This window comes from Chroicocephalus ridibundus, chromosome Z (genome assembly GCF_963924245.1).
Source record: "Chroicocephalus ridibundus chromosome Z, bChrRid1.1, whole genome shotgun sequence".
In the NCBI taxonomy this organism is placed as follows: Eukaryota; Metazoa; Chordata; class Aves; order Charadriiformes; family Laridae; genus Chroicocephalus; species Chroicocephalus ridibundus.
The window spans coordinates 27,246,870-27,272,704 of record NC_086316.1 but is presented as its reverse complement, the minus strand read 5'-3'; the positions used below and the strand labels follow the sequence as shown (position 1 = coordinate 27,272,704).

At 37.7% G+C, this 25,835-nt stretch overlaps 1 protein-coding gene across 8 annotated transcripts in view; it reads left to right on the top strand.

The window, feature by feature from the left end:
• The window catches only part of PAM (peptidylglycine alpha-amidating monooxygenase), a 150,103-nt gene that overhangs the window by 80,576 nt on the left and 43,692 nt on the right, over positions 1–25,835 (top strand). For all 8 annotated transcript variants that reach the window (XM_063321334.1, XM_063321333.1, XM_063321332.1 and 5 more), the window contains 6 exons: positions 1,883–1,940; positions 9,173–9,260; positions 15,007–15,092; positions 16,808–16,891; positions 24,864–24,912; positions 25,421–25,488. In XM_063321334.1, the coding sequence (XP_063177404.1) occupies positions 1,883–1,940; positions 9,173–9,260; positions 15,007–15,092; positions 16,808–16,891; positions 24,864–24,912; positions 25,421–25,488 (433 nt within the window). The remainder of the gene's footprint in view (positions 1–1,882; positions 1,941–9,172; positions 9,261–15,006; positions 15,093–16,807; positions 16,892–24,863; positions 24,913–25,420; positions 25,489–25,835) is intronic.

The following is a 25,835-nucleotide window of genomic DNA, read 5'->3' as shown; positions in this document are numbered from 1 at the left end:
ACTGCTTTGTGTAATCACATATTGTTATCACCATTGTACCTGCCCTTCTCAGTTTTATTTAATTGTTTACAGCTATTTGCAGTGTCTTCTTTTAAATTAGGTTTGAAGTTTTTCATGGCAGGGATTCTGTCTGCATCTGTTTAGTATAGTTCTTGTGAAAGTGAAAGTCCTGTCAGATTTTGAGTTCATATGTGTAGTGGAGTTCCGGTAGCTGACATCTTTCCTTTCCCTTAAAAGCTGGGGGGAAAAAAGATTTAAAATGCTGAATAGTGTAGCTATCAACCCAATAGCCACACTGATGACTTCATAGCCTAATCTCTGTAACATGTAAATAAACCATGGCAACAAATTTATTTCTTACAATAGCAATCTAGATATCCTACACCATCTTTGGCCACATATCTCAGTAAAGCAGGTGATGTTTTTTTCTAGATGGTGCTTTTGTAGGACCTGCCCTTCATCTAACTGGCAAAGATGAGACTGACTTCATGTTTTGTTTGTGTAGTTCATGTGCATTGTGCTGTTCCAATGATTTACTGACTTTTTTGGACGTACGAAGTAAGAGCTTTCCTTTCAATAAGATTGCCATATTTAGGTTTTACTGTTCTCAAGGACTTTGTTTTATATTGCAAGTTCTTTCATAGTTATCCAAGGTGCTTGCAGATGGAAAACATGGATTTTGTTTGTGGGCATTGCTCTGAGTTTACTGTGTTTGCATTTTAATTAGTTCATATATTAATCCAGGAATATGTCCAATGCTTACATGCTGGGCATTTTAAACTCAAACTAAAAGTCTTTTAGGCAATAAAGGCAACTTTAGCATCATGAAGAGGGCATTCTTGATAGCTTCTCTGCCAGGAGCGCCCATTACTCTGTATCTTATGTAGAATGTTCACGCAGTTGCTCCAGGAAAATGTTAGTCCTTTACAGTGCTTAAGCAAGACAATCACATATTGAATTGTTTCTTTTTCAATTGCTTATGCTCTTTTTCTTTGTTTAGAAGGACAAATGCTGTTAGTTAGAATGCCTACAGAAGAATATTTTCATTGATCATAATAGAATTATGTGCATGAATCAAAAATAAATGTATTTCTGTGTTTGCTGCTGCAGTGGCATGGCGTTTTTACACTTTGTGGTCCAGTTGTATAAATCTTGGAATAGGGTGAAATACTGCTATACGTAGAAATCTGTTTGGATGTGAAGTCATAGAATCATAGGATATCTCAAGCTGGACAAGTCCCATAAGGGTCGTCAAGTCCAACTCCCTGCTTCTCAGACTACCTAAAACTAAACCATATGACTAAGAGTGCTGTCCAGATGCTTCTTGAACTGTGACAAGGTTGATGCCATGACCACTTCCCTGGAGAGCCCGTTCCAGGGACCAGCTGGCAGTCAGGAAGATCCTTTTCCTAATGTCCAATGTGAACTTCCCCTGGTGCAGCTTCATTCCATTTCCCTGTGTCCTGTCGCTGGTCACCAGAGAGAGGAGATCAGCAGCCCCCCCTACTCAAGTGCGGTTGATTCTTATAGTAAGTTTATAAATACTGAGAAAGTAGTGCATACCAAGAACACAATGAATCAGAAGCTCAATAATTCTTTTCACTTTATGTAGCACACTCATTGATTCATGCTGTTTATTTGGACATCTGGAAGGTACTCTTACCTCTTCAAGTTTTTAGTGGGTGGGGAGGGGACAGTGTTAACTACTGCAAATAAATTCACTGCTAAGGCTTATAAATACAGAATTTTTATATATTAGTTTGTTCAGTATTCCCACATTCATCTTCAGAAAGTGTAGAGAATTTTGATGCTTTGTTTCTACTCTTTTAATTTTAAATAGTCCCAATTTAAAACTTATTTCTGTTCTTTTGTCTTTTAACAGTCCGATACCTACCTCTGCATGTCAGTACCCTTGCCGGTGGATGATGAAGCCTATGTAGGTGAGTATTGGTTGACTGGAAGAACCTAAGCAAGCCATTTTGAAGAACCTTAGCATTTTCTTCTTTTTCTTTGACTCATATTGACTTAATCTTTGGCTATCAGAGTTTCCAAAATGCATTCATCATGGCTAATGCAGAAACAAACTAGAGAGAGCTACTTAGAGTCAAGATAACAAACTGTATCTGGAGAGATTCATGAGTAATAGTAGTTAGAGCTGCATGCAGATGCCTCTGGCAGTCAGTACCAAACAGTCCCATTTGTAAAGTATTGGCTTTCTGTCTCTGTCCGGATACTTAATTCTGCTCCACAGAGCAGACTGTTTATTTACCTGCTGGTACAGGCACAGGCTGTAAATCCTTTGCACTTACAGTCAGTGTTGGCTGCAGTAAGACTTTACTTATCTGGGGGATAAAAGCAAAACCAACCAAACCCTCTCCCCTGCTTTTTTGTTTTGTTTTGTTTTTTAAATGTCATGGCATGAGTATTATGTCAGACAAATAGAAGAAAATACTGTAACAGCGTACAAATGCTGAGATCATATAAATCAGCAAAACAACACCATCTGTTCAGAAAGTCTTTGAGGTACTTTTATTTGCTTTGCTTCTGAACATACAATTGTTCAGGTAGAGAGAACGCTTGTTGGTTTGGCTGAAGATAGTTTCACTATCACAACATGCTATGAACTGAAATAAAAGAAAACTATGAGTAGTTAAAATGGCTATATTTTCCTTCCTTTACTCTCTTCCTGCATTTTAGGATATCTGCACTTACAATAAATATGGTGGTTTTGTTGTAGCGTAGCGTATTGTGAGGCTTTTGTTTCGTGTGGATTTCCTCATGGAAATCCTTCAGAAATAGAATATTGTGTTTAGATTTTCATGTCGTAGTATAGAAAACAAAAAAAATTGAGTAAATTTTCTTCAGTGCTTTCTCTGTATATCTGTTTCATAAAGAATTCAGAACCTGACTTCACATTTTGGCTGTTAGTTTGACCCCAGAAAGAAAAATGAGCATAAAAGGGAGTGAGTGTTCATTCTCTAGTAAACTATACACTACTGTGCAGCATGTGCAATGGACTCTTCTGCTTTCAAGTGATTCATAGGAAGGCATACTACTCACCTGCTGCTTAAGCAGTTTTTATTTAGTGCTTCACTGAGTTGCAAAATTGCATAGTTCAATTCTTTATTAGATTGCTGCACATTTATTTCTGTCATTTGCTGTTTACATGTGTTAAAGCCATATAAACTTCTTTCAGTTGTGTATATGTTTAAAAGGACCTACTAAAAGAATTTGCTTAAAAGTGATATTTATGCAAAGTCTCAATGTGAGTCATACTAGGCAACCCATTTTTTTCTCTGAAGACTGAGAAACTTCTAGGTTTCCGGTGTTGACATGTTCTCCTCTTCACTAGATTTTTATAGGATTTGGTCACCTTCCCAGTGATCACTGTGCTTGGGTACATGTCATTACAAAGCAGAATAAGGTCTGGACGCAGAAGCCATTCTGGTTGTCAGGTGGAGCTTTGAAGAGCAAGAGGAACTTGACGAGCAAATTTAGAAAAAAAACCCCACAACTGTGAACCTAAAGTTTTCCCGTGATAGCATTGCTTACAACCTCTTGTATTTGGTTGCCTTGAAAATAAAACAAAATTGCTTTTCTTTTTCTCTTTGGTCCCTTCCACCAAAATGGATAGGCCTGGGGTCAATCAAGCATGTGATCAGTTCCATCTCACTTCAGTAAAGTCACTGGAAAGTGTTTTTAGTGGAGAAGACGTGTCAGGTTGGAGTCCTCACAATCAACAGAAGTTACCTAATCATTGGAAACAGTAGACTCAAAAATACATCCAATTGTAACGAATAAAAGAATGCAAACTGACCTATCTTATCCAATACCTGGATAGCACTTTAAATCTTCTCAGGAAAGAGATTTTTACAATAGGTATCATCATCTAAGAAATTAGATGCTTAATGGATTTTTTCCTTAAATACTTCTTAATATCGTCAAGTGTTGTGAAGCTAACTATTAACTTACTTACATGCATGTATTTTGTGTTGCTTAAATAAGCATGGAAGACTGACACACAGAGAATGAAATACTTCTTGTTAGAAGGATAGTGTCTACATTTTTATGGTTTAAGCAGGAACTGCCTTCATTGCCTTGCCAATAAGTGGTGCAATTAACTTTCATTAATTACTATTTTACCTTATGATAAAGGCATCTAAAAACTAACATATGAGCTGTCACTCGGGGTTGCTTTTCAGTGATGTATTGAGAAAACAGTGTGTGTTCTGAAGAGCTTCAACGTGAGGAGGTGTGAATACACAGAATTAAAACAATAACCTGGGTTTCTGAGACAGTGTGGTGTTAAAGCTGAGACCAGAACCTACATATTCTGCCACCAGTTCAGTTTATTTGCACATAATGCTGCCAAGTAAATGCCTTCTCTTTTCTGTCGTTTTTTTGTTTTGTTTTCTCAAAATGGTGGGTGTTGGAAGGGACCTCAGGAGATCATCTAGTCCAACCCCCCTGCCAGAGCAGGGTCACCTAGAGCAGGTTGCACAGGAACGTGTCCAGGGCGGTTTTGGAATGTCTCCAGAGTTGGAGACTCCACCACCTCTCTGGGCAGCCTCTTCCAGTGCTCTGCCACCCTCAAAGTAAACAAGTTCCTTCTCACGTTTAGATGGAACTTCCTATGTTCAAGTTTGTGCCCGTTACCTCTTGTCCTGTTGCCGGGCACCACTGAAAAGAGCCTGGCCCCATCCTCCTGACACCCACCCTTTAAGTATTTATAAGCGTTGATAAGATGTAAGATCCCCCCTCAGTCTTCCTTTTTTCAGACTGAAAAGGCCAAAGACCCAAATCCCTCAGCCTTTCTTCATAAGAGAGGTGTTCCAGTCCCCTGATCATCTTGGTAGCCCTTTGCTGCACCCTCTCCAGGAGTTCCCTGTCCTTCTTGAACCGGGGAGCCCAGAACTGGACACAGTACTCCAGGTGCGGCCTCACCAGGGCAGAGGAGAGGGGGAGGATGCCACGCTCTTCTTGATGCAGCCTTTTACCCTTTTATGACCAAGTGTCCTTACACTTTGACCAAGAATCACTTGTTCATTCCTTTTTTACTTTGTTTTTGTATTTTTACCCCCTTGTCTTCCCTCCTCCAAGACATCATGGAAGAGGAGGTTCTGTCTGTAGAACCTGCAGCAGGATAGTTTGTTGCATGTTGGTGAAATACAAGGGCCTTGGAAGACAGAACTTTTTTTAGCATTGTACACAGCCAGTACTACATTTGTTAGTAAGCAGAAAATATTTTCATTATTTTTTATTAAATTTGTGTTTGAGAGTTTTGGATTCAGACTTCAGCTTTGCTATTTCCCTGAAGATTTAAAACCAGAAGACAGTCATGCTTGCACAGGGACAATGGGTATAACAAAGCTGGAAGGATGCTGTACCAGAATTTACCAACTTGTTCAGAGTCAGTTCTCGGGCATTATCAAAAGAAGGAACTGATCAACCTTACTTATGAAATGTTACCAACTAGAAAGTAGAGTAGAGCAAGTTTTGCCCTAGAGGTCTTTTTCAGGGATGATCTGTGTATTTTTGCAGATGCTGTTAGTTTTCTGTATGATATTCTTTAGTGGAGGGTCAGACTGTCAAGGCTGAGATTTCTGTTTGAACCAATTATTTTTCTGTCCCAAAGGGCTGTAAATGCTGACAAAGTGGGATGGGGGGAGTGTTTGTTTGTTTGTGGGGTGGGTTGGTTTACATTTAGGGTAATGTTAGGAACATATCTTTTGCTCTTGTGAAATGAAATGGACGTAAGATCAATAGTAAAAGATATTAATGCGTGAGATTAATATGTAATTTTTCAAGAAAATATCATTCCAGTTACATTTTAAAAACATCTGGTGGTTTTCTTCTTCTGCCTTATGTTTGATTAATGTTAGTGAATAAGTAGCCAGCTGGAAAATAGATTGAGTCTTTAATGGTGCAGGCATTGATAAAAATCAGTTTTTGACTAGTGAGCTCTAGCGATAGCTAAAGGATGCTCTATAGACAGTCCTAAGAATTGAGCCTGACAGCAGGCCACTCAGCCAAGAAATTTGACTGTCATCTTCACCTCCTTACGCGCATTCACATGGGTGACCAGTAAATAAATGTGTCTTTTTCTTACTGACTCATGCTAAATTCCTATCTGTCAGATTGTGCTGTTGAAATGAGATTCAGCAACACAAACTGAAATATTTAGATGATTTATTACTTTTCTTTCCTACATGCCTGTGACACGCTATGTGTTTTTACTTTAGCATGGCATATATAAACTTTCCTATTGCCAAGTAATGATGACTTCACTGGATTGAAGGCCTCTAATGTTTTCCTAATCTGCCAAACTGTGGACACTGATATGTTGATAAATCTCTTTAATATAAATTCCATTATAGAGAAGACAGCAATTTTATTTTTTTTTTAAAAAGGATATCAACTTTGTATCATTGAATTGTTATTTGTAAAGATGAAATTCTTAGAAATTATTTTTTTAATACATAGCTTAACGAGACACTGATAAGATTAAACTGATATCGTGTTCTCTTCATTCCTGTTTCTCCTGGAGTTCATAATTCAAAGTAGTACTTGGTCAGGAAAGTAAGTCAGACTATTCAGATTTAGTATATATACCAAAACTGTAACTGTTATTTTAGTAATCATTTTGTATCACTTCTCCATGCATAAAAAAATATTTAACTATCAAGTAATCTTCTGTTCATTGTTGTAAAATGTGGAAGCTGTCAACTGGGAATATACAGGGCTTTTGTTTGATATTTCTTAAACCTTTGGTAGTTACAGGTGCCGTGTTTGGCTTGAGTCTCATACTGATCTGTATGGCTTTTCCAACAGAGGGGTTTTTTAAATGGCCTTTTTTTTGAACCTCTGTTTGGAAGGGTACAAGCTTGGGTGTGCTGCTAAGAAAATAACCGTAGAGGAACAGAGTAACTGACTGTACAAAGTTCTCAAGCTCACAGGCGGACTGAGAGGTTTTTCAACTCTTCCTTCAGAAGCAATGATGACATACATGAGCTAAAATAGTGCGTGCAGGCAGCTCACACAGAAATCTGATTTTCCTTTGTTAACTGTGGTGCATTATTTTCTATTAGTAAGAGTAGTATTTAGTTAGCTAGTTGTAATAAGTTCCATAATAGCGCATAAAGTGCACTGGAATGTCACGGTAATGGACACTGTGTGGAGGGAGTAAAAGAATTCCTGACACACCCATTAGAGTAAATACACAAGCTGTGAGAGCAGTAGAGGGGTACAAATAAACGCTGAGACACTATTAACCATCAGGAGAGGTGGTGGCTTTAGCAGACAAGAGGCCTAATCTTTAATTTTACCTTTATTGAAGGCTGTCCTTCTAGGTGTTACTTACAGTATGTTTTGTACGGGTATCAAGTTTGGCAATAAAGTTTGTTAAATTTCACATCTGTGAACTGCTTATGAACTCCTTCAGAAATTTAATCTCTCACTTGAAGTGGTAACAGCAGCTTAAAACACCTGAAACACCTGAAAACTAAGGTGGGAAGTCCACATAAAATGACACATTGTCTGCCTCATGCAAGAGTTAACCATAATTTCGTGCAAGAGTTAACCATAATTTCACTACTGTTACTGATAAAAATGTCAAAACAAAAGGTCTTTCTGTAACACACCTTAGTTTTTTAGCTATGAAATGAGTAGAATTTGCTTGTAGGAAAAACCCGGATGTTACGTAGTCTTTAGACTTTAATCATGCCAGCAAGTTTAGCACTTCTGGATTCATATGTTGTACTTAAAGTACCTTCACAGGGCATGCGGGTGCATCTCTTACTTCCCAAACCAAGCCCTCAGCTCTGGCACGCTCATTTCCTTACAATCTGACTGCATGCCTTACGTCTTCAGGCTAGAATTTGACTTGCATGCCGTAACTCTTGGCCGGTTTTCCTCACTTTTCACAACAGGCATCAGCTCCAAAAACAGGGTTAGAAACTATTTGATTAATTTTTTTTCCCCTCACGAAACTGGGACAATAATCCACATCATCTTTGACTTAGGAACCCTGTCTCAGACACGTGTTAAATACTGAGTTCAGAGTGCAGATAAATCTGCAAACTTCAGGAGCAGAATAGTGTTTCAGTGTTTGCAGCTTCACCATCTGCCCATGTTAAGATTCTTACAGGAGCTAAAAGACACTTAGTTGAAGGCTTCTTAGTGTCTGTGTACATGTAAGGGCAGGAGTGACTCGATTTCAGAATTTCTGCTGTAGGATAAGGTTAAAAACCCTCCAAGGTCCTTCTCTGTCTCATGTGTGAGAAAAATTCCATTCCATTCCCTGCATCTGACACATCAGTTGAGTGGTAATAAAGGAAGTTACACAATGTAGCTTGCATTATTTCTAGAAATGCCATCATTGTACATTTATGGTCAATATTACTACAGTGTGATGTTGGTAATCTTTTTCCTACACTGAACAGGATCAGAAGCATTTGAGGAACCGAAACAGTGTTGTTTGTGGTGTGGGATAAAGAATGGACATTTGAGTGATGAACATTGACCTTCATCTAAGTTTCTAATGATGAGAAATATTTGGGCAATGCAATTGTGCTGACTTTAAGCAAATCTTGTTTTCCATTCCAAAGGGTTTGACATATTAGTGAGAGTAAATCATAATCCCTTCTTGGAACTGTTGTCCCAAGAAGGATGCAGCAAAAATGTAAACCAGGTGGAATACTGGAAGAAGATATCACTAATGCATAAGATGTTAGTTGCTCTTAACTTGTAGCTTAGTGTTTGCATTTTTGATCAAGAAGTACAAAAGAAGTAGAAAAATATTATTAAATCAAAAGTGCAAATAGTGAAGCTGGACTGAAATTAGACGGTAAAATTTTGTGGTTTGGGATACATTGATATGTTCACTAAGTGTCATATTTAACTTCTGGGGAAAAACATAGCAGTTTTGAGTGGGAACTTGGAACTTATTTTTCTTAATGCCTAAGTGAGGTACGATGTTTTAGCTTGGGAGACAGGCTGTTGAATGGGAATTTAGGGAAAGTTTGTAAGTGGAATGCACAAGGTAAATAAATGAATAGGGATATACCTGCCTTGTTTCTAGTCTTTCAGAGAAAAAATGGCACAAAATACTCTTGCTTATGTAACTTAGGGTGGGAATAAAGCTAGTTTATTTGTTTTGTCTTTTTTTTTTCAGTTGACTTTAAGCCTCATGCCAGCATGGACACTGTCCATCACATGTTACTCTTTGGATGTAATGAGCCCTCTTCTACCGAAAGTTACTGGTAAGAGTTGCAACTTGCTTTTGTTATTGTACCTAGCTTTTCTTGTAATTGTTTTCATATAACCCTTTTCCAGTGTCACAATTTCTTGGAAAAGCAGAAAAACCTACAAGGAAGAAGAAACATATAACATTCCAGCCTTTCTACACTTGAAGTGGTTTTTGATTTTTTTAAGTAACTTCTCCGTGAGGTGGAGAAAAAGATCTGTTTTCGGATTCTTCATGACTAGTTGACTGTCTCTGAAGAGGAGACAAGCGCTATAGTGGGCAGGGCGCCGTTGGATACCAAGAAATCTAGGCTTCCTCTATAGCTGGCTGCTTTTCTGTGTATGAAGAAGTATTGTATCAGGTGTCCAGAAAGAAACTGAGTGAAGAGTAAGCTGAAGAAGAATCTCTCTGTGAAGTAGTGTGGTAGTTGGCTTACCCTTCAAAATGCCTAAGCAGTGAGGGCAGAGGGAAGCTCTTAATGCCACTAAAACAGGTGTGGGAAGCTGAAGTGTAGAAAATGTGAAGGTGAGTGGAAATTAATGGTCTGTCCAGTAATTTTGCAAGTTTTCTCCAGGTTTGCAAGAGAGCACAGATGAGGTAGTTTTGCTGACACTGCAAAGTTCATGTGAATTGTTCTAATCTGTGGAACAATTTTAATACAGATTTTCTGATAGAGTAGTGTAATCACAATTTGTCTTTTAAGTATTTACCGAAAAGGTAACTAGAGATGGAACGTAGAGCTAATGGTCTAGTATAATGTATTTTCCACAAAAAAAATATGAATTAGCATTTCAAATAATCTCTGCATGATTTTGGGAGAGTATTTGATTAATATATTGAATATGCATCAAACTTGCATCAAAACCTTTATCTCCATTCTACCTATCAACCAACAGTTCTAATATTGAAAATGTTGTAATCTTGTCTTGCAAAAAAACCAGGTGCTTAAAAAGTTCAGAGAAAAGTGAAACTATGACAGCACAGAATTTCTATTGATTTCTTTTCCTGGCAGGCAGCTCTTCTGTGTTCTCTTTATTGTATCTTGTATATTAGAATGTACTTTTTGAACAGTTCAATGTGAAAAGTATACCAGCATAAAACTGTTCACACTGTGGGCTTTTAAAACCACTTTACATCTTGAGTGTCCTATGTAAAACTGACTGGATTGTACTTGTAGCTTGTTTTGTTTTCATATGTCTGAACGTAGTTTTATTAGAGCCTTGAAATAATCCGTCCATGATAGAATTATATTGTTATACGTTGATCAGGTGCTTGCGTTGAGATGAAGTCATGAGGTGATGCTTAAGTCACATCTAGCTGATGTTCTGAAGATGTAGGTGAAATGTTTGGTTCCTGAGCTTTCATATGAGAAGATGCGTCAAAAGCTGGAAAGTCATAAAGTTTTCAAAGCTGAATAAGACTCTCAGATCCTAGGTTTGAGACTAGAGTTCAGGTAGTTTGAGCTCCCTGGCTGTATCTTCACTTTTCCTGGAGAAGAAAGGTTGCCCAGCAGAAAACTCACCAGTGGCAGTCTGTGCATTGTGGCAGCTAATACTGCTTATGTTCTTGATTGCTGTACTTAACAGCTGCCTGTCAAATGATGAAACGCGTGTATCATCAATATCGTACCATACATATCATCAATGGTGCGCTGGTTCTGCAGAGTGACATGTTCACTGCAACATGGTAGAATCTTTACCTGAAGAAATGCTAAAGGGGTGCATAGATGTTTCTCCCTTGAAATACCCAGGCCTTTCCGCAGAAATAAGGTGGGCTTCCAGGGCTCATTTGCTCAGGCTTTGCTCAGTGCACCAAAAAAAAGGCTGTAGCTGCTTCCGTTTCTTGATCATAATTGGCCCTAAAAACAGTTCAGACACTAGGACAAGAAGTTTTGTCTGAGCTGATAAACTGCTGAAATCGAAGTAGCATGCCTGAGCTGATTCATACAAAGTTCAGATTCTCCATAGATAATCAAGAATACACTTGCATGATTTAAAAGAAAATGTTGAATTATTCAGGATTTCAGAGTCTCCTGGCAAGACAGGTATCATGCTGCGCCAAACCTAACACTGAAATGAGCTCTCATGAATGAGATGATTCATAGACTTGGCCTTTATTTCAAGATCAGGTGGGGCAACTACAAATAGTTATCTAGTCTAAACAAATGTATACGTACAGGTCATAGATCACCACCCAGTATTTCCTCCATCAAACTAGCAGCTTCTCTTGGCAGGAGAGCATGGTTCTGGAAGCTGTTGACACCAATAGTTCAGTAAGGTTGCAAAAGATGTCAGGATTGGTTCAGTGAAATACTCGTATTTCACTGATGAGAGGAGAGTGGGAACGATATAAAGATTTATATTTCTGATTGTAGTTTCTTACCGTTGTCACTGCCCCAGAATGTTATGTACCATTCAAGTCAAGGACTGAAAATGATCATTTTTCTTACTCAGTCACCTCAATGATCTTTTTTTACAAGTTTTGGTTAGAATCTAGGAGTAGAATATAATAGAGAAAGAAGTAAAAAAAGTTCTCTGGTTTCCTAAACAATGCAGATATCCTAAAATCATAGCCAAATACTGGTCTTGCTGACAGAGTGAAATATTTTGTAATCGGTCAAAACCCCAGTGCCATTAAAAATCCCAGTTCCTGAGCTTACCCATATTGACGAGGATGCCTTTTGAAAGCCCAGGAGAGTTTGCAAAAAAACAAAGATCTGAGAAGCAGTCAGTAAGCTCTATTTCCACGCCCTCCCCTACCCCTCTTACCCCCAAATTTGGACCACAGTCAAAATTAGTTTTTAGTACAATACTGTATAGTATACAGTTATAGTTCACTTTTAAGGTATTCTGTGCTACTCATTCTGTCCAGAATGTCATGATTTTTCACATGTAAAGAAGCTATGAATTTCAGTGATTAGTTAAATGTTTTTGTTTGTAATTTTATACTTTTTACTAGCTTCCTGCTTTTAAATCTGTCCATCGGTTATCTTAACTCTTCTTTGTAATCACCTCTACATTTGTTTTTTTCTGAAAACAATGTTTCAAGATCAGCATTGATGGCTAAATAAGAGGGCTCACCATTTTTTAAGCATAATGAGAGAGCAATGTGTGCTTTTCTCCCCTGGCGTCTTCCCCCTCCATTGGCCAGTGTCTCAGGAGGAAAGTTTGGAACAGCCTGTGCAGGTTCTTTTACCTAGCTAATGTGGTTCTAAAAAATCATAGAGTCATAGAATGGTTCGGGTTAAAAGGGACCTTAAAGATCATCTAGTTCAAACCCCCCTGCCATGGACACCTCCCACTAGACCAGGCTGCTCAAAGCCCCATCCAGCCTGGCCTTGAACACTTCCAGGGATGGGGCATCCACAGCTTCTCTGGGCAACCTGTTCCAGTGCCTCACCACCCTCACAGTAAAGAATTTCTTCCTAACATCTAATCTAAATCTCCCCTCTTTCAGTTTAAAACCATTACCCCTCATCCTATCACTACACTTTGTGATAAAGAGTCCCTCCCCGTCCATCCTGTAGGCCCACTTCACGTACTGGAAAGCTGCTATAAGGTCTCCCCAGAGCCTTCTCTTCTCCAGGCTGAACAATCCCAACTCTCTCAGCCTGTCCTCATCACAGAGGTGCTCCAGCCCTCTGATCATCTTTTTGGCCCTCCACTGGACCCATTCCAACAGGTCCATGTCCTTCTTGTGGTGAGGACTCCAGAGCTGCATGCAGTACTCCATACTGTGGTACAAGCAAAGACTAGCTGGCCCAGAGTGTGGTGGTGATGAAGATACGGCTGTGCCTGTGGTTTCTGCTGTTGTTCCTCCTGAGCAATATCTTCAACACATTTCCAAACTCCGCAGCTTAGTACCTGGGTAGATCCCCAAAGTCTTTGGGGTTTTTTAGATTGTAGCAGTTGAAAGCTGTGAAGCTTTTACCTGGAGCTGTATGAACTGTTGGTTGTTAAACATTTCACTTATCCTGAAGTAAGTTTTCCTTGTGCATCAGAGCAGGTTTGAAGGGGGAGATGACCAAACTAGTAGTTGTGAAGGTCTGCAAATACGCGTTATGAGCAAAATTAATGAAAAGGAAGAAGTGGCATTTTCTCTTGGTAGTCTGATGATTATGGCAGTGCTTTCTGCCAGAAGAAAACACAGCAGCTATGTTGCAGTAAGGTTCTCTGGGACCACAGAAACACATAATGTCCCACTGAGGTGGTTTTGCCTCCACGCCAGAAGAACCGGTTGTCCATGGGAGAGCAGCCTGGAAAGCATAGTCATGTGTTCTGGGAAGTGGCACATAGGTCTCAGGCATCCTCAACAGAAACATTACTGAGCCTGCATCAACTGAAAGCCATGGTCTTTTATGCTTTTATACTCTTCCTCACTCTATGTGAGACTCTGTTTTCCCCAGTGTTTAAGGTGACTGAAACCCTGCTTTATGTGTACAAACATTTTCCCAGGTCTCATTTTACCAGCAGTAACAAACAGAGAAGGGGCTGTGCCATTTTGGTTTTATTTGAAACCTTGGCATGGGTACCAACCTTCCTTGCATCTGGCTTGCATCAGTTGATGTAGTCTGAACAGTTAGAGGATGAGGCTTTCTGAAAGTCATACCTGTGTGTGCTGCATCTGTGGAATGACTTCTACACTCTGTGCGCAGTGCTGCAATGCTTTCCTACCGAAGAAGGTACAAATACACTCTGTAAAAAAATCCTTTTGCCTAATAGAGGATCAAGAGGGAGAAGTGGCTTCTACGTGGGTGTTTGGAAATCCCTTCAGCATCCCTCGTTTGTTTATCCCTGTAGTCTGCACCCACAGAGCGCAGTCGGTGCCCTCTTGGATGTGGTCCAGGTACATTGTGCTGTCCATGTGACTGTGTCTGTCTGGCCTTTCACAGATTCGGTGGTGTCTGTGCCCCGAGCTTATCAGTTCTTGCCGATTCGAGGTATCTAGAGCTTAACAGTCTTTGGGAGTCCTTCACACTCCAGCCTGAGTGTCACCTTGCAAGTTGTTAGCTGCAGAGGCTAGGGACAACTCTAGGGCACTCAGATATTGCAAGTTTTTGTGACCTGTTTGTGTTCTGTAACTTGGGAAACACTTCTTTTTTCTTTTTTTTTTCCTTGGGTGGTTTTGTTTTGTTTTGTGGTGTGTGATTTTTCTGTTTATGAAAAACAAGCAAATGTGCAGTGGAATAAAAATTCACTGCACTGTAGTGAGATTGCATTAAGTACAGGGAAGAGCATGACTACCTTCCACCTGCTGGTTAACATACAGCTTCCCATCACCTTTTTTTTGTCAATGATTTTAAAATGAATTTCGAATACCAATTGTGACTTAAAGCTTTGAAGTCTTGTGGGGTTTTTTTCTGCTTCTCACACAAGTCATGTCCCTCTGTGTATATGTGGCAGCCATTGTCATTTTGAGGTACTTGAGCTAATAGTGCTAGAAATTTTCATATGGTTCATTCTCGCAAAAGCTTCCTTTATTTTTTTCATCACTGGCTACTAGGCTGGCAGGGAGTATCAGAACTGTCTATGGTTTTGACCCTATTTGCCTAACACTATCTTAAGGCAGAGGGAGGAAAAAAAAGGAAGATGGAGGATATAATGTATCCAGGAAAGCAGTCTACATTGAAAGAGCTGTGTTTAGTCAACGTACATCCAAAAAATGTCTTCATAGATCCTAAAATTAGTGGGCTTTTCTGCCTTTTTCTGATTTCAAAATGAAAAAATTATATTCCCTTTTGTTTTCTTTCCTCGTATTTTTAGGGACTGTGATGAAGGAACATGCAAAGACAAATCGAACATTTTGTATGCTTGGGCAAGAAATGCTCCACCTACCAGGCTACCCAAAGGTATTGTGCCTTTAATGTGAAGTTCTTGTGTACAAGGGCAAGGGAGAGAAGAAGATGTGGAAGTAAGCACCTGGCATATCTGGGAACCTCCTGTAATGTTTTTATTATGTGTAGTTGATGGAAACTGTATAAACATCGACCTCATAAACTATGAATATATTATGCCAGCTAATATACTTGGGCTTTTGTCATCCTGTTTGCTGTAACATTATGGGTTTCAGTAGAGGCAAAAAAAGCTAAGGGAGAGATAACAGTCATAATATAATGCTTTATTTTTATATAGCATTAATCTTGCATTTCCTACTGCATGTTATTGGAAGGGTACTATTTATATATTTTTCAGTAGCACACAAGCTGCGTTAAAATATTTTTGTGTGTCGGGGAAAGCACAAATAAGTTCAATCTAAACATTGAATTTTTTCTGTGTCATAAGTATACTTGACAATTTTATGTGCTTTTCATTTCTTAATGCTTTGATGTGGTTGAGAAACATGTTTATGTACCCGTTTTCTTGTATGATAGATGACTTTGCTGAATTCAATCAGAGTTTTTTAAGCCACTTGGAATGGTAAGTCTGGAAGACAGGGAGAAGTGGTTCTTTCTAATAACCACTAAGGGTCTTAGAAATATCTACCATCTATATAGCCTCAATCTGAAAATACCTTGAATTCTAAAAATTTTTTCTTTTATCATTTACTGCCTTCTTTCATAACCAGGAGCAGTGCACAGCATCATGAAGAGGTTTATTTTTAATAATCCGTTTACACACTTATCAGCATGAATGTTATTTGATTTGGTTATCAGAATGTCAAGTTAAAAAAAAATGTTGCTTGGAGGATTCTATGGAAACCTGGTATTTGCTTTGCTGTTAAACCCAAGCTAGTAATAATTTTCTTGTCTCTAAGCTGTCCATAAATACAAGGTTTGTGGGGAGGGTTCATAATGATATTACATTTGTGCACAGAGAGGCTGCAGTCCCATTTATAAGCAGGCTTTGCCGTGGGCAATGTTTAATCTAGTGGGATTCACTGACCGAATAGGAAGAAATTGCTTTCTCTGCTTCTTTTGAGGAGTGTTCCTTGTAGAATTGGTTTAGAGAAATCCCTTTTGGTGATGGTGATATTTTGCAATTTCATTATTTAAAATTATTTCAAATTCTTCCATTTTATTCTCTACCTATGCTTACTTCTGTCAACAAGAAACATATCCATAATTTTCACAACATTTTTTCTGCATACAATATTAATTTACATCTCAAAATATTTTACTCCAGTTCTTATCTTTTCATTCTTAGTGTGTTCTTAGTAAGTCACTGTTCATCAGTTTGTATCATTCACAGGTTATATGAGGAATGAAAGTTCTACTAAATCCTACAAGGATGGCAAAACTTGGTTTTATTTTTTTTATGTAGTTGTATGTATGTATGTATCAAATTATATTCATATTCTTGGATTGTGGGAATTTTCTGCTTAAAGCAGATATCTGTTCATAAATAACTAAGTTATGGTCCTAGCTTCTCAGTCTGTTTGGGAATGTGTCGTGATAGTGGTTTTCCCAGTTTTCAGGACAATGTTTTCTTCATTGGTGTCTCAGTGGAGTTTTCTACCCTTTCACTCTAAGCCATTACAGTGATTTGTATTTCTATATATGGTCAGCAGTGGTGAACCATCTTACATTTTATTGTTTCTGAAAACAATGCATTTTCCTTCTCTTAGGGGTTGGATTCAGAGTTGGAGGAGAAACAGGTGGCAGATTTTTTGTGCTCCAGGTACACTATGGGGATATTAGTGCATTTAGAGGTATGTATTTTGGAAATTTATTCTATATCAGTTATAGCATCAAAAATATTTACATATAGAAAATAATTTTGCTGTTAATGCCGCTCACAAAGGAAAAGAAGGATCAATGGGCATATTTGTAATAAAGTTTGTATATTAACTGGACTTCTTTATAATTTACTTTATAAATGTTTGAAAGGCGAACAATTTTTTTTTCTTCATAAAATATAGGGCAAACAGCTAACTTTAAGCATAGGGTGAAACTTGTTTTTCCCTGTATAATTCAGTGTTTCCTTTAAGAAAGTTGAAACAAATACCTGTGAACACCCTTACACTGTCACCTTACTTGAATAGCTGGTGAGAAAGATGACATACACTGGCCAGACAATCACAGTATCTGTGTTTGGAAAAAGTTGTAACTAGTGGAGGCAGTGTCTTCTTTTTTTTCTCTTTTTAAAAAAAAAGATGAAACACTAATGTCAAGCATGGCAATATGCTTATTTTTGTGAGTGAGACAGAATCACAGAATGGTTGAGGTTGGAAGGGATCTCTGGAGATCATCTGGACCATCCCTACTTCCTCAAGCAGGGCCACCTACAGCTGGTTTTCCAGGTGGCTTTTGGATATCTCAGAGGATGGAGACTCCACAACCTCTCTGACCAACCTTTGCCAGCGCTCGGTCACCTTCACAGTAAAAAAGTTTTTCCTGGTGTTCAGAGGGAACCTTCTGTGTTTCAGTTTGTGTCCATTTCCTGTGGTCCTGTCGCTGGGCACCACTGAAAAGATCCTGACTCTGTCTTCTCTGCTTCTGTCATTCAGATATTTTTGTACATGGATAAGATCCACCCTGATCCTTCCCTTCTCCAGGCTGAACATTTCCAGCTCTCTCAACCTTTTCTCAGAGGAGAGGTGTTCAGTCCCTTCATCATCTTTGTGGCCCTTCCTTGGACTTTCTCCAATATGTCTATGTCTCTCTCTTACTGGGAAGCCCAGCACTGGATGCAGCACTTCAGGTGTGGCCTCACGGGTGCTAAGTATAGGGGAGGAATCACCTCCCCTATCTGCTGGCAATACTTTGTCTAACGCAGCCAAGGATGCCATTAGCCTCCTTTGCAGCAAGGGCACATTGCTGGCTCATGTTCCATTTGGTGTCCACAAGGACCTCCAATGCCTTTTCTGCCAACCTGCTTTCCAGCTGGGCAGCCCCCAGCATGTACTGGTGGCTGGGGTTGTTCCTCCCCAGGTGCAGGAGTTTGTGCTTTCTTCCCCTTGTTGAACTTCATGATGTTGCTGTCAGCCCTTTTCTTCAGCCTGTTGAGATCCCTCTGGCCTAGCAGACACTCCTTCCAGTCTGTTTTCATCAGCAAACTGGCAGAGGGTACACTCTGCCCGATCATCTGACTCATTAATGAAGATGTTGAATGGGCCTGGACCCAGTATTGACCCCTGGGGTACACTGCTAGTTACCGTCCTCCAGCCAGACTTTGCACCACTGATCACCACTCTCTGGGCCCAGTCATTCAGCCAGTTTTCAATCCACCTCGCTCATCCATACATTATAAGCTCGGATTAATGAAAATTTAGATTTCGTTAATGCACATTGAGATATTGGTGATCTGAGACATTTTGGTACAAGATTAATTAATTATTTTATTTATTTACATTTCATGTTGTACTTTGTTCTTTAAACCTGAAATGCCTTGTTCTGACACCTCTGAGGTGCATGAATTCTTATTTTTACTCTGTGAGTCATGTCCTCTGTGGAGTTTTTGGCTTAGGTCCTCCCCAGCCTTTAAGAACAAAAAAAATGGTGCTCTTCATTCTCTTGGAACTCATCTGTGATACATTACTGCATAGGATTTAAACAAGAATGTGAAGATCCTCATGGGCTAAGTGATAATCAAAATGTTGTACTTGAAAGAAGAAAGGGGAAGCAAACTGAATAATAGCAAAAAATTAAGGGAAGAATATGCATTACGCCAACAGTTGGAGCTATGCCTTTGAGTCCTTCTGTGGCCCCATGGTAAATGATCTACAGGATCTACTCAGTTTTGAACAGAGAAGTTGCCTTGTAGCTGGCAGCTTCCCAGTGCCATGCAGCCTCTCTTCTGTACACCTCTGGCAAGATTTGGGCAGTACTTCTCTAGAATTTTCAGCAGCACTGTCTGAAGCTGAAGGTACGGTTTCTACCATGTCATGAAGGTATAATGTGGCATAATGGCAATAACAGTAACTGAGGAGGAAGAGGAGGAAGGAATAAGCTGAGTGGTTTAAATGGAGCACATATGCAAATATGCACAACTGAAGGGGAAAAACTTGACTTCCGTGAGACAATTCAGATGGACCCATGCAGCCCATGACGTTCATTGCCTGCTAAAATCACGAATAATTAAAGTTACAAACCTCTAAAGAGAGTGTGTTAGTTGAGAGCCTGGTCTTCATTATTGCTTGGGGACAGTGAGAGTTCCCATTGTTCATTTTCACTCTTAAGTATAATTTATGCATATGTAGTTATTAAAAAAAATAAACAAATGAGATCAGTAACCTTCATTGCACATTTGTTGGGGATGTATTCAGAAACTTTTATTAGTAACTTAACTAATAAAGTAGTCAAAGCTTTTACACAAAAAATCCACTTGCCCACTTAGAAAAAATATAGTGAAATAAGTTAGCACCTGAAATTAAAACTTAATTTTACACCAACAACTCCCTTGCAGCAGACATCCTTATTTTTTGCCCAGAATGCCTGTACAGAACTTAGAATAATCAATGTCATAGATATAAGCCTGCAAAATTATGAAAGTTTAAGAAGTGTGAACGTAGGACTATAATTTAAAAGATGATACTAGTGTCACGTACTGTTTCAACAGTTAAAGAGTATGACAGAATGCCCTCTATTTTATTTCAGTGCCTTTTACTTGGTAGTCTGATATCTTTATTTTTAAGTGAGAAATAGTTTACCTTTTCTGACACTTCTGTGAGAAAAAAATGTTTTTGATGTAGTCTGCCTGTGAAAATTACAATAGAGAAAAATATAATTTAAATCTCCTAATGATTTAAATGTTCTAAACATTTGATTGTGGTGTTCAAGGATACATAGTGCATAACCTTCGACTAGTTTTACAGACATTTTTACACGTCAGGAATGACCTAAAGGGAGCTTTTTTGTATGAATGAGGTGTCTGTTGATAAGTCTGTGGCTTGTCAAAGTATAAGAATACTGTCGTTACAGTATGTATGTAGTTTTGCATGCCAGTGCTGCAATTCAGAACAGAGGACAAATGATGAAATGTATTCAGTTAACTTGTTATACTTTCAGTAGCACATCAAAGATTCAGAAGCACTGTTCAGAGTTTAATTTTCTGACTTAATGCAAATATAAAATATTTGGCTTGAGGTAGTAATTATTTATATATTAGCACTCAATTCTACTTGCTATCAATCTGGGGAGAAAAAATGTCATAGTTAAAATTTATCGACTCTCATTTTCAACTCTTTGTAAAAAGGATATTTCTTCATTTCATTAACCAGCTATTAAACTAATTCTACTTTCCCTCACTACTTAGCTATAATCCAGAGCTAAGTATTCAGATTTAGCTGTGCACTTCATGCTCAGATATCAAAATAAAGGTTATTGTATCTTGTGTAAAACACACATAATTTTTAAATAAGCTGGAAAACCAAAAATAAATTCTACCAAAAAATAGGGGTTATGTGCAAAGAGCCATTTTAGAAAAATAGTAATTGCTCTACTTGATTTTCTTCCCTTTTTATATTGCAAAAGGAAAAATTATTTTGTTTTGGAGTTACGGTTAATAGTAGATACAGTTATGTAACAAGTAAAAAGTTGTCAGAAATTTGTCTTATTTTTTTATATATTACAGATTCAAATAAAAGTAAATCTAGCCATCTTTAGATCTATAAAGGCACCCAGCCAACTTTCAGTTTGGGCTGTAGGGATATGCAATGCATTTGTAATACTGTTCTTGATTTATTCTTTTGTATAAGTGCCTTCAGATCTGATTTTTAAAAATACGGGTTTTTTTTCCAATCCCTAAAATTTCTTTTTTTCCTGCTCTCCCCATAACAAAGGGTGATGTTGTTTCTAACCCTCTATAATATTATCGTAGTACTTTTCAGCACATATGAGAATACAGACACTATCCTCAAGAACCAAAATAATTAAAAGTTATAAATAATAATCTCTTTTAACTTGTGCTGTGTGAAAGGTAGTCACATTCTGTAGACTATATAGACACATATAGAAAAATACACATTTTCTATATGTGTAACTGTTCCATTGTTTGAAGCAATTAATAATTTTTGTCAGTATGCTTCTAGCAAACTTTTGGGGAGTTCTTTATTTTTTGCTCAACTGTCTCCTTTCTCATTCCCTTTCTTGTTCCCTCTCTTTTCTTCCACAAAGCATGCATAATATTTGTGTTCACAGCTCCTTCTCCTAACCCCCGCTCTTCGCTGGGAATAGATTTATTTCTTCCGGCTATCATTTCCTAGAAGAATTGTGTTACCCTCATTACATGTAATATCACAGATGTACCTGCTTTTTTGGGGGGAGTCTGGGGTTCTTAGTGGTTTTGGGTTTTTTTGCTTGGGGAGAGTAATTAATTTTGGCCACCAAACTGGTAGATGTCTTAAAAATAATTATTTTCTTCATAAACATGTGGATTGTAAACTATCATTTGAGTTCTGCTCTTATTTGAACACCGAATTCAGTGTGATTCTCTTTGATAACCAGAATGCTTAACACTGGTGTCTTGAATAAAATAATTTTGCGTGTTTCCAGAAATTCATGTCTATTATATACTATGATATCCTTTCAGCAAATCAGTCACATGTCATTTACCAAGGTATTTATTTATTAAAAAATTTATACCGAACCAGGATCAATAATTGTTTGTCTCTCTTCTATTTGGAAAGTAAGTTGTGAAAATGGCCCACTGGGGAGTCTGTGCTTGCATTTTGTTTTTCACAAACTGAATACAGGTACTGTTTCATTATACAGGTTACTAGACTTCTCAAAAGAATTTTTCCAAATTCAGTATGGAAGAGTGAACAGATCAGCAAGAGCAAGCACCTTGACTCTCATGAAAAAAATGAATTCAGCTAGTGTTCTTTTATGTATCAAATATTAGGTATCAATATTGAATGCAACATACTGAATTAGTCTCTCTCTTTACTAAGACTCCAGGTTTATTTTTGTGCTGCATGTCTTTGTCTTTTTAAATAAAACTCGTACAAAGGTAATTCCCAGTGGGCATTAGCTTTGGAATTGCCTTGCTCAGAGGTTGTGCTCCAGCTTTGAGGCTACTTCTTATCTTTAATGAGGCAAAGCCAATTCTGAGACCATATGTGGAGATTCTGGTACAAATCAAAGGACTGGCTTTGAAATAACAAGGGGTTCAGAGCTTCATAAAAAGCACCACTCTGTTACAGTGAAAACTTTTAAGTATTCTAGTAGCCATGTGTGAGTGCTATGCTGTTCCTATTAAATATTAGAAATAGAGCAATGAAGAAGATGAATAAATAGTTTGAACAGTGTGCTCTATAATTTATAATCCATATACCCAGAGTGCAAAGAAAGTAAGTTCTAAAGAGTGTTTATTTTTCTGAGTAAAAAAACACAGTATATATAACTTGAACTTTTTCAAAAACCTTTTCTAAATTTCTTTCTAAAACAATTTACTTTCTCTTTCTCTTGAATGTTTTACCGTTCCCGTACTTTTGTCCTAATAGCTTAGTCTTTGTGGTGTTTTTAGATTCAAGACTTGGCCATTTGGAAGCAACAGTTGTTATCTGTGATTGAAAACTAGTGCTTATTCTGGAATGGCATAACTTCAGTTTTTCTTTCCATCTTTAGCAAGTGCTGACCATGTCTAGACTTTGTCATTTTTCCCTTACCTGCTCCAACTTTGTCTTTTATTTGATCCTGTCCCCTCTCTCTTCTTCAGCCTTTTCTCCTCTTTCTTTGCCTCATTCTCTGCCACCCCCTGTAAATGACTTACCATGTGTTGAATGTATTTATGGAAAGATTTTCCTATTTTTTATTCATTTTTAAGAAGTAACTTAAAAAAAATTGGAAGACTGTAGTTTGAATGTATTTTAAATGCTGTACTTTTAATTTGAGAATTTTTATCTTAATTTTTAGATTAATTATTCAGTATTTACTGTTTTTCTCTACAAAGAGGCATGTTTGCATAAAAATGTATCTTGAAAATATGAAAAAAATATGAAAATCTCTGCTTTCTGCAATATATTGTTTATTTGGCTGTTTTGTAGAACAGAAAATGTGGGTGATACAGCAGCAATAACTGGCTGACTGTTGGAAGTTTTTGTGTTTTTGTGCATATGTGCGTAGTCTTAAAATACTTCTACAGTAATTGCCAGTGAACTTTGCCAGTAGTGTACCAAAGCCATATTCAATTCTTTATACAGAAGATAGGTGCCAAACTCTCTGTGTTTGAGGCAATATTACATGTGGCTTGACACAGACAGTGAGAAATTTCATCTGCGTTGAATGGGTATGCTTTTTTTTCTGGATTACCAGTTGAATTTCAGCTGCTTTCCTTCTGATTCGTCACACTTGGTTTCAAGAAGTCTCATCAGACGTGCTTTCCAGACATGCAGTGCAATTGCGGTAGTGGGTAGTCTTGATGAAATGGCTACTGTTCTAAATTTTCTTTTGTGTATACAGTGAAGACTTTCCTTTTTTGTTGTTATTTGTAAAGGTACAACTGTGATTTACTGATTCAGATTTTTAAATACAGAGGTGTTTATTGGGACACACAGAGCTGGAGAAATTAAGAATTCTCAGATGCCATGATGACGAGCATTATGAGAACCTGGTGAAATTGAGTTAGCAACTTTGTCACTTGCATAACATTTGTACTAATTTACACATTTTGTAAAAATAGTGACTATCTACTTTGTGAACATATTGAAAGTAAGTTCCAGTATCAATGGTGGTAAAACCCAAACTGAATATTATCCCTTAATAGTGAAATCTGGTGTGACTAAAATAGCTGATGTTCGAAAAACTAGACTGATATTTTTTAATCTGTAATGTCTCCCTGTTTTGTCCCACTTGTTATCCTTTCTTCTGTGCAAATGCACTGCTTTTTTCAGTTTGGAATCTATCTACTGATGGGAGGAAAATCTCTCCCAAAATACCACTTGTCAGTAGATCCATATCTACTCTGTTCTTTTTCTTACCTGAAGCATATACTGTTAGAGGGTATTTTTTCAGCATTTTCTGTTTACTTGCTTCGGACTTAGATCCATCTTCTAACTACAGCTATTTTTGGTATAAACATAAGAAAAGGAAACTTTATTGAAAAAAATTAAGATTGAACTTGCAGATCACCAACTAAAATTGAGTAACTATGAAGACAATGGTATCTTTAGAATAAAATGTCAAACATATTATAAAATGCTGATACAGTACATTAACAAATGAATTTACTATTTTTATTATCCTACTAGGATATCCAGTGTTAAACAGAACCACTATCTGTATTGGTAGCTCAAGTTCAGCTGTTGACTTTATTACTTTTTGCTGCTTCATTATTATGTCTAAAATCATTGCTTTTCCACAATTTTTTCTAATTTTTGTCAAAATACACATTTGTTTGAAGCAAACCAACTTTTTTTGCTATTGTAAAAATGGCACTGTTTCATGTCCCAGATGCTAGTTCATAAAGATCCGCGATTTCTAGTGCCAAAAAAGGCAGTTAGTTTTTCCATCCACCACAGTTTTGCTCTGTATTAGGGTTTTACTACGATGCAGCACTTGGATGTTCAGGTTTGTGCAAAGCTGAGTAACGTTTCCGCAGTATGAAAGTTTTCCTGCAAACAGTAAGATTAAAACTTATTTTCTCTTCTGGTGTTTTTTATACAGCAAAAGAATGTTATTAAGGTGGAATAATTTGACATGGGTTCGGCTGCTAATGATTAAACTGTTTTGTGATTTATACAGATAAACACAAGGACTGCTCTGGTGTGACTTTACATCTAACCCATCAAAAGTAAGTATCTTTAAACATACTTCCCTATTATGATGTTTTTTCATCAGAAAACAGAAGATATGGTAACCCCTCCTTTAGATTCCTTTGAAAACATGTGAAATAAAAATAATACATACTTCACAGTATTAAGAATTTTGAAGCCATGTGTCATCTGTTGGCAAAAATTTTCATTACTGCTAAGAACCTTGATGAAACGCTGCTATCGGTACTGAGTTAATCCATTTTAAGACCTTCATATTTAGAAATCTGAGACAAGGACAGTAATTATGTAGGTGATCGTTTTGTCCTATTTCACATGCTTTGTAGAAGATGCTTTAAAACTTGTAGCTCAGTATGGAAAAAAGGAGGAAAAGGGAAGTGCTGTGAACGGCTGCTTTCTCAGTAGACCAGCTTCAGATGTAATCCAACGTTTAGAAATCAGTGGTGTTAAATGGTATTGCATATTGTGTCAGTTGCAGTGAGGTTTTACAAAGGACTTGTTTAGCAGAGCTTGGCTTTTGAATTGCAGGCAGCCTTTGATTGCTGGAATGTATCTTATGATGTCTGTGAACACTGTCATACCACCAGGCGAGAAAGGTGAGTCATAATTCTACAAAGTGATTATATAATTTCGGCATCTGATTTAGTTTTACTGCTTATTGCAGAAGAAAATTTAGCAGAGACTTGCCGTGTTGCAGATGGACAAATTAATTGCTTAATTAAACATATGATGAAAAAAAAAATAATTATAATTTTAAAATTGTATCATATCTCCTGCTGACCATGTCAGCAAAGGCTGTGGAAAACGATGTTCAAAACGATAATGATCTGTGCGATACTGAAGTATCTAGGATTCTTAAGAGTATGTCTTTGATTTATTTTCATCATAGTATTTTACAAAAAAAGGCCTATCTGTTTTCTTATTTCCCCTCTCTTGCTCAAAA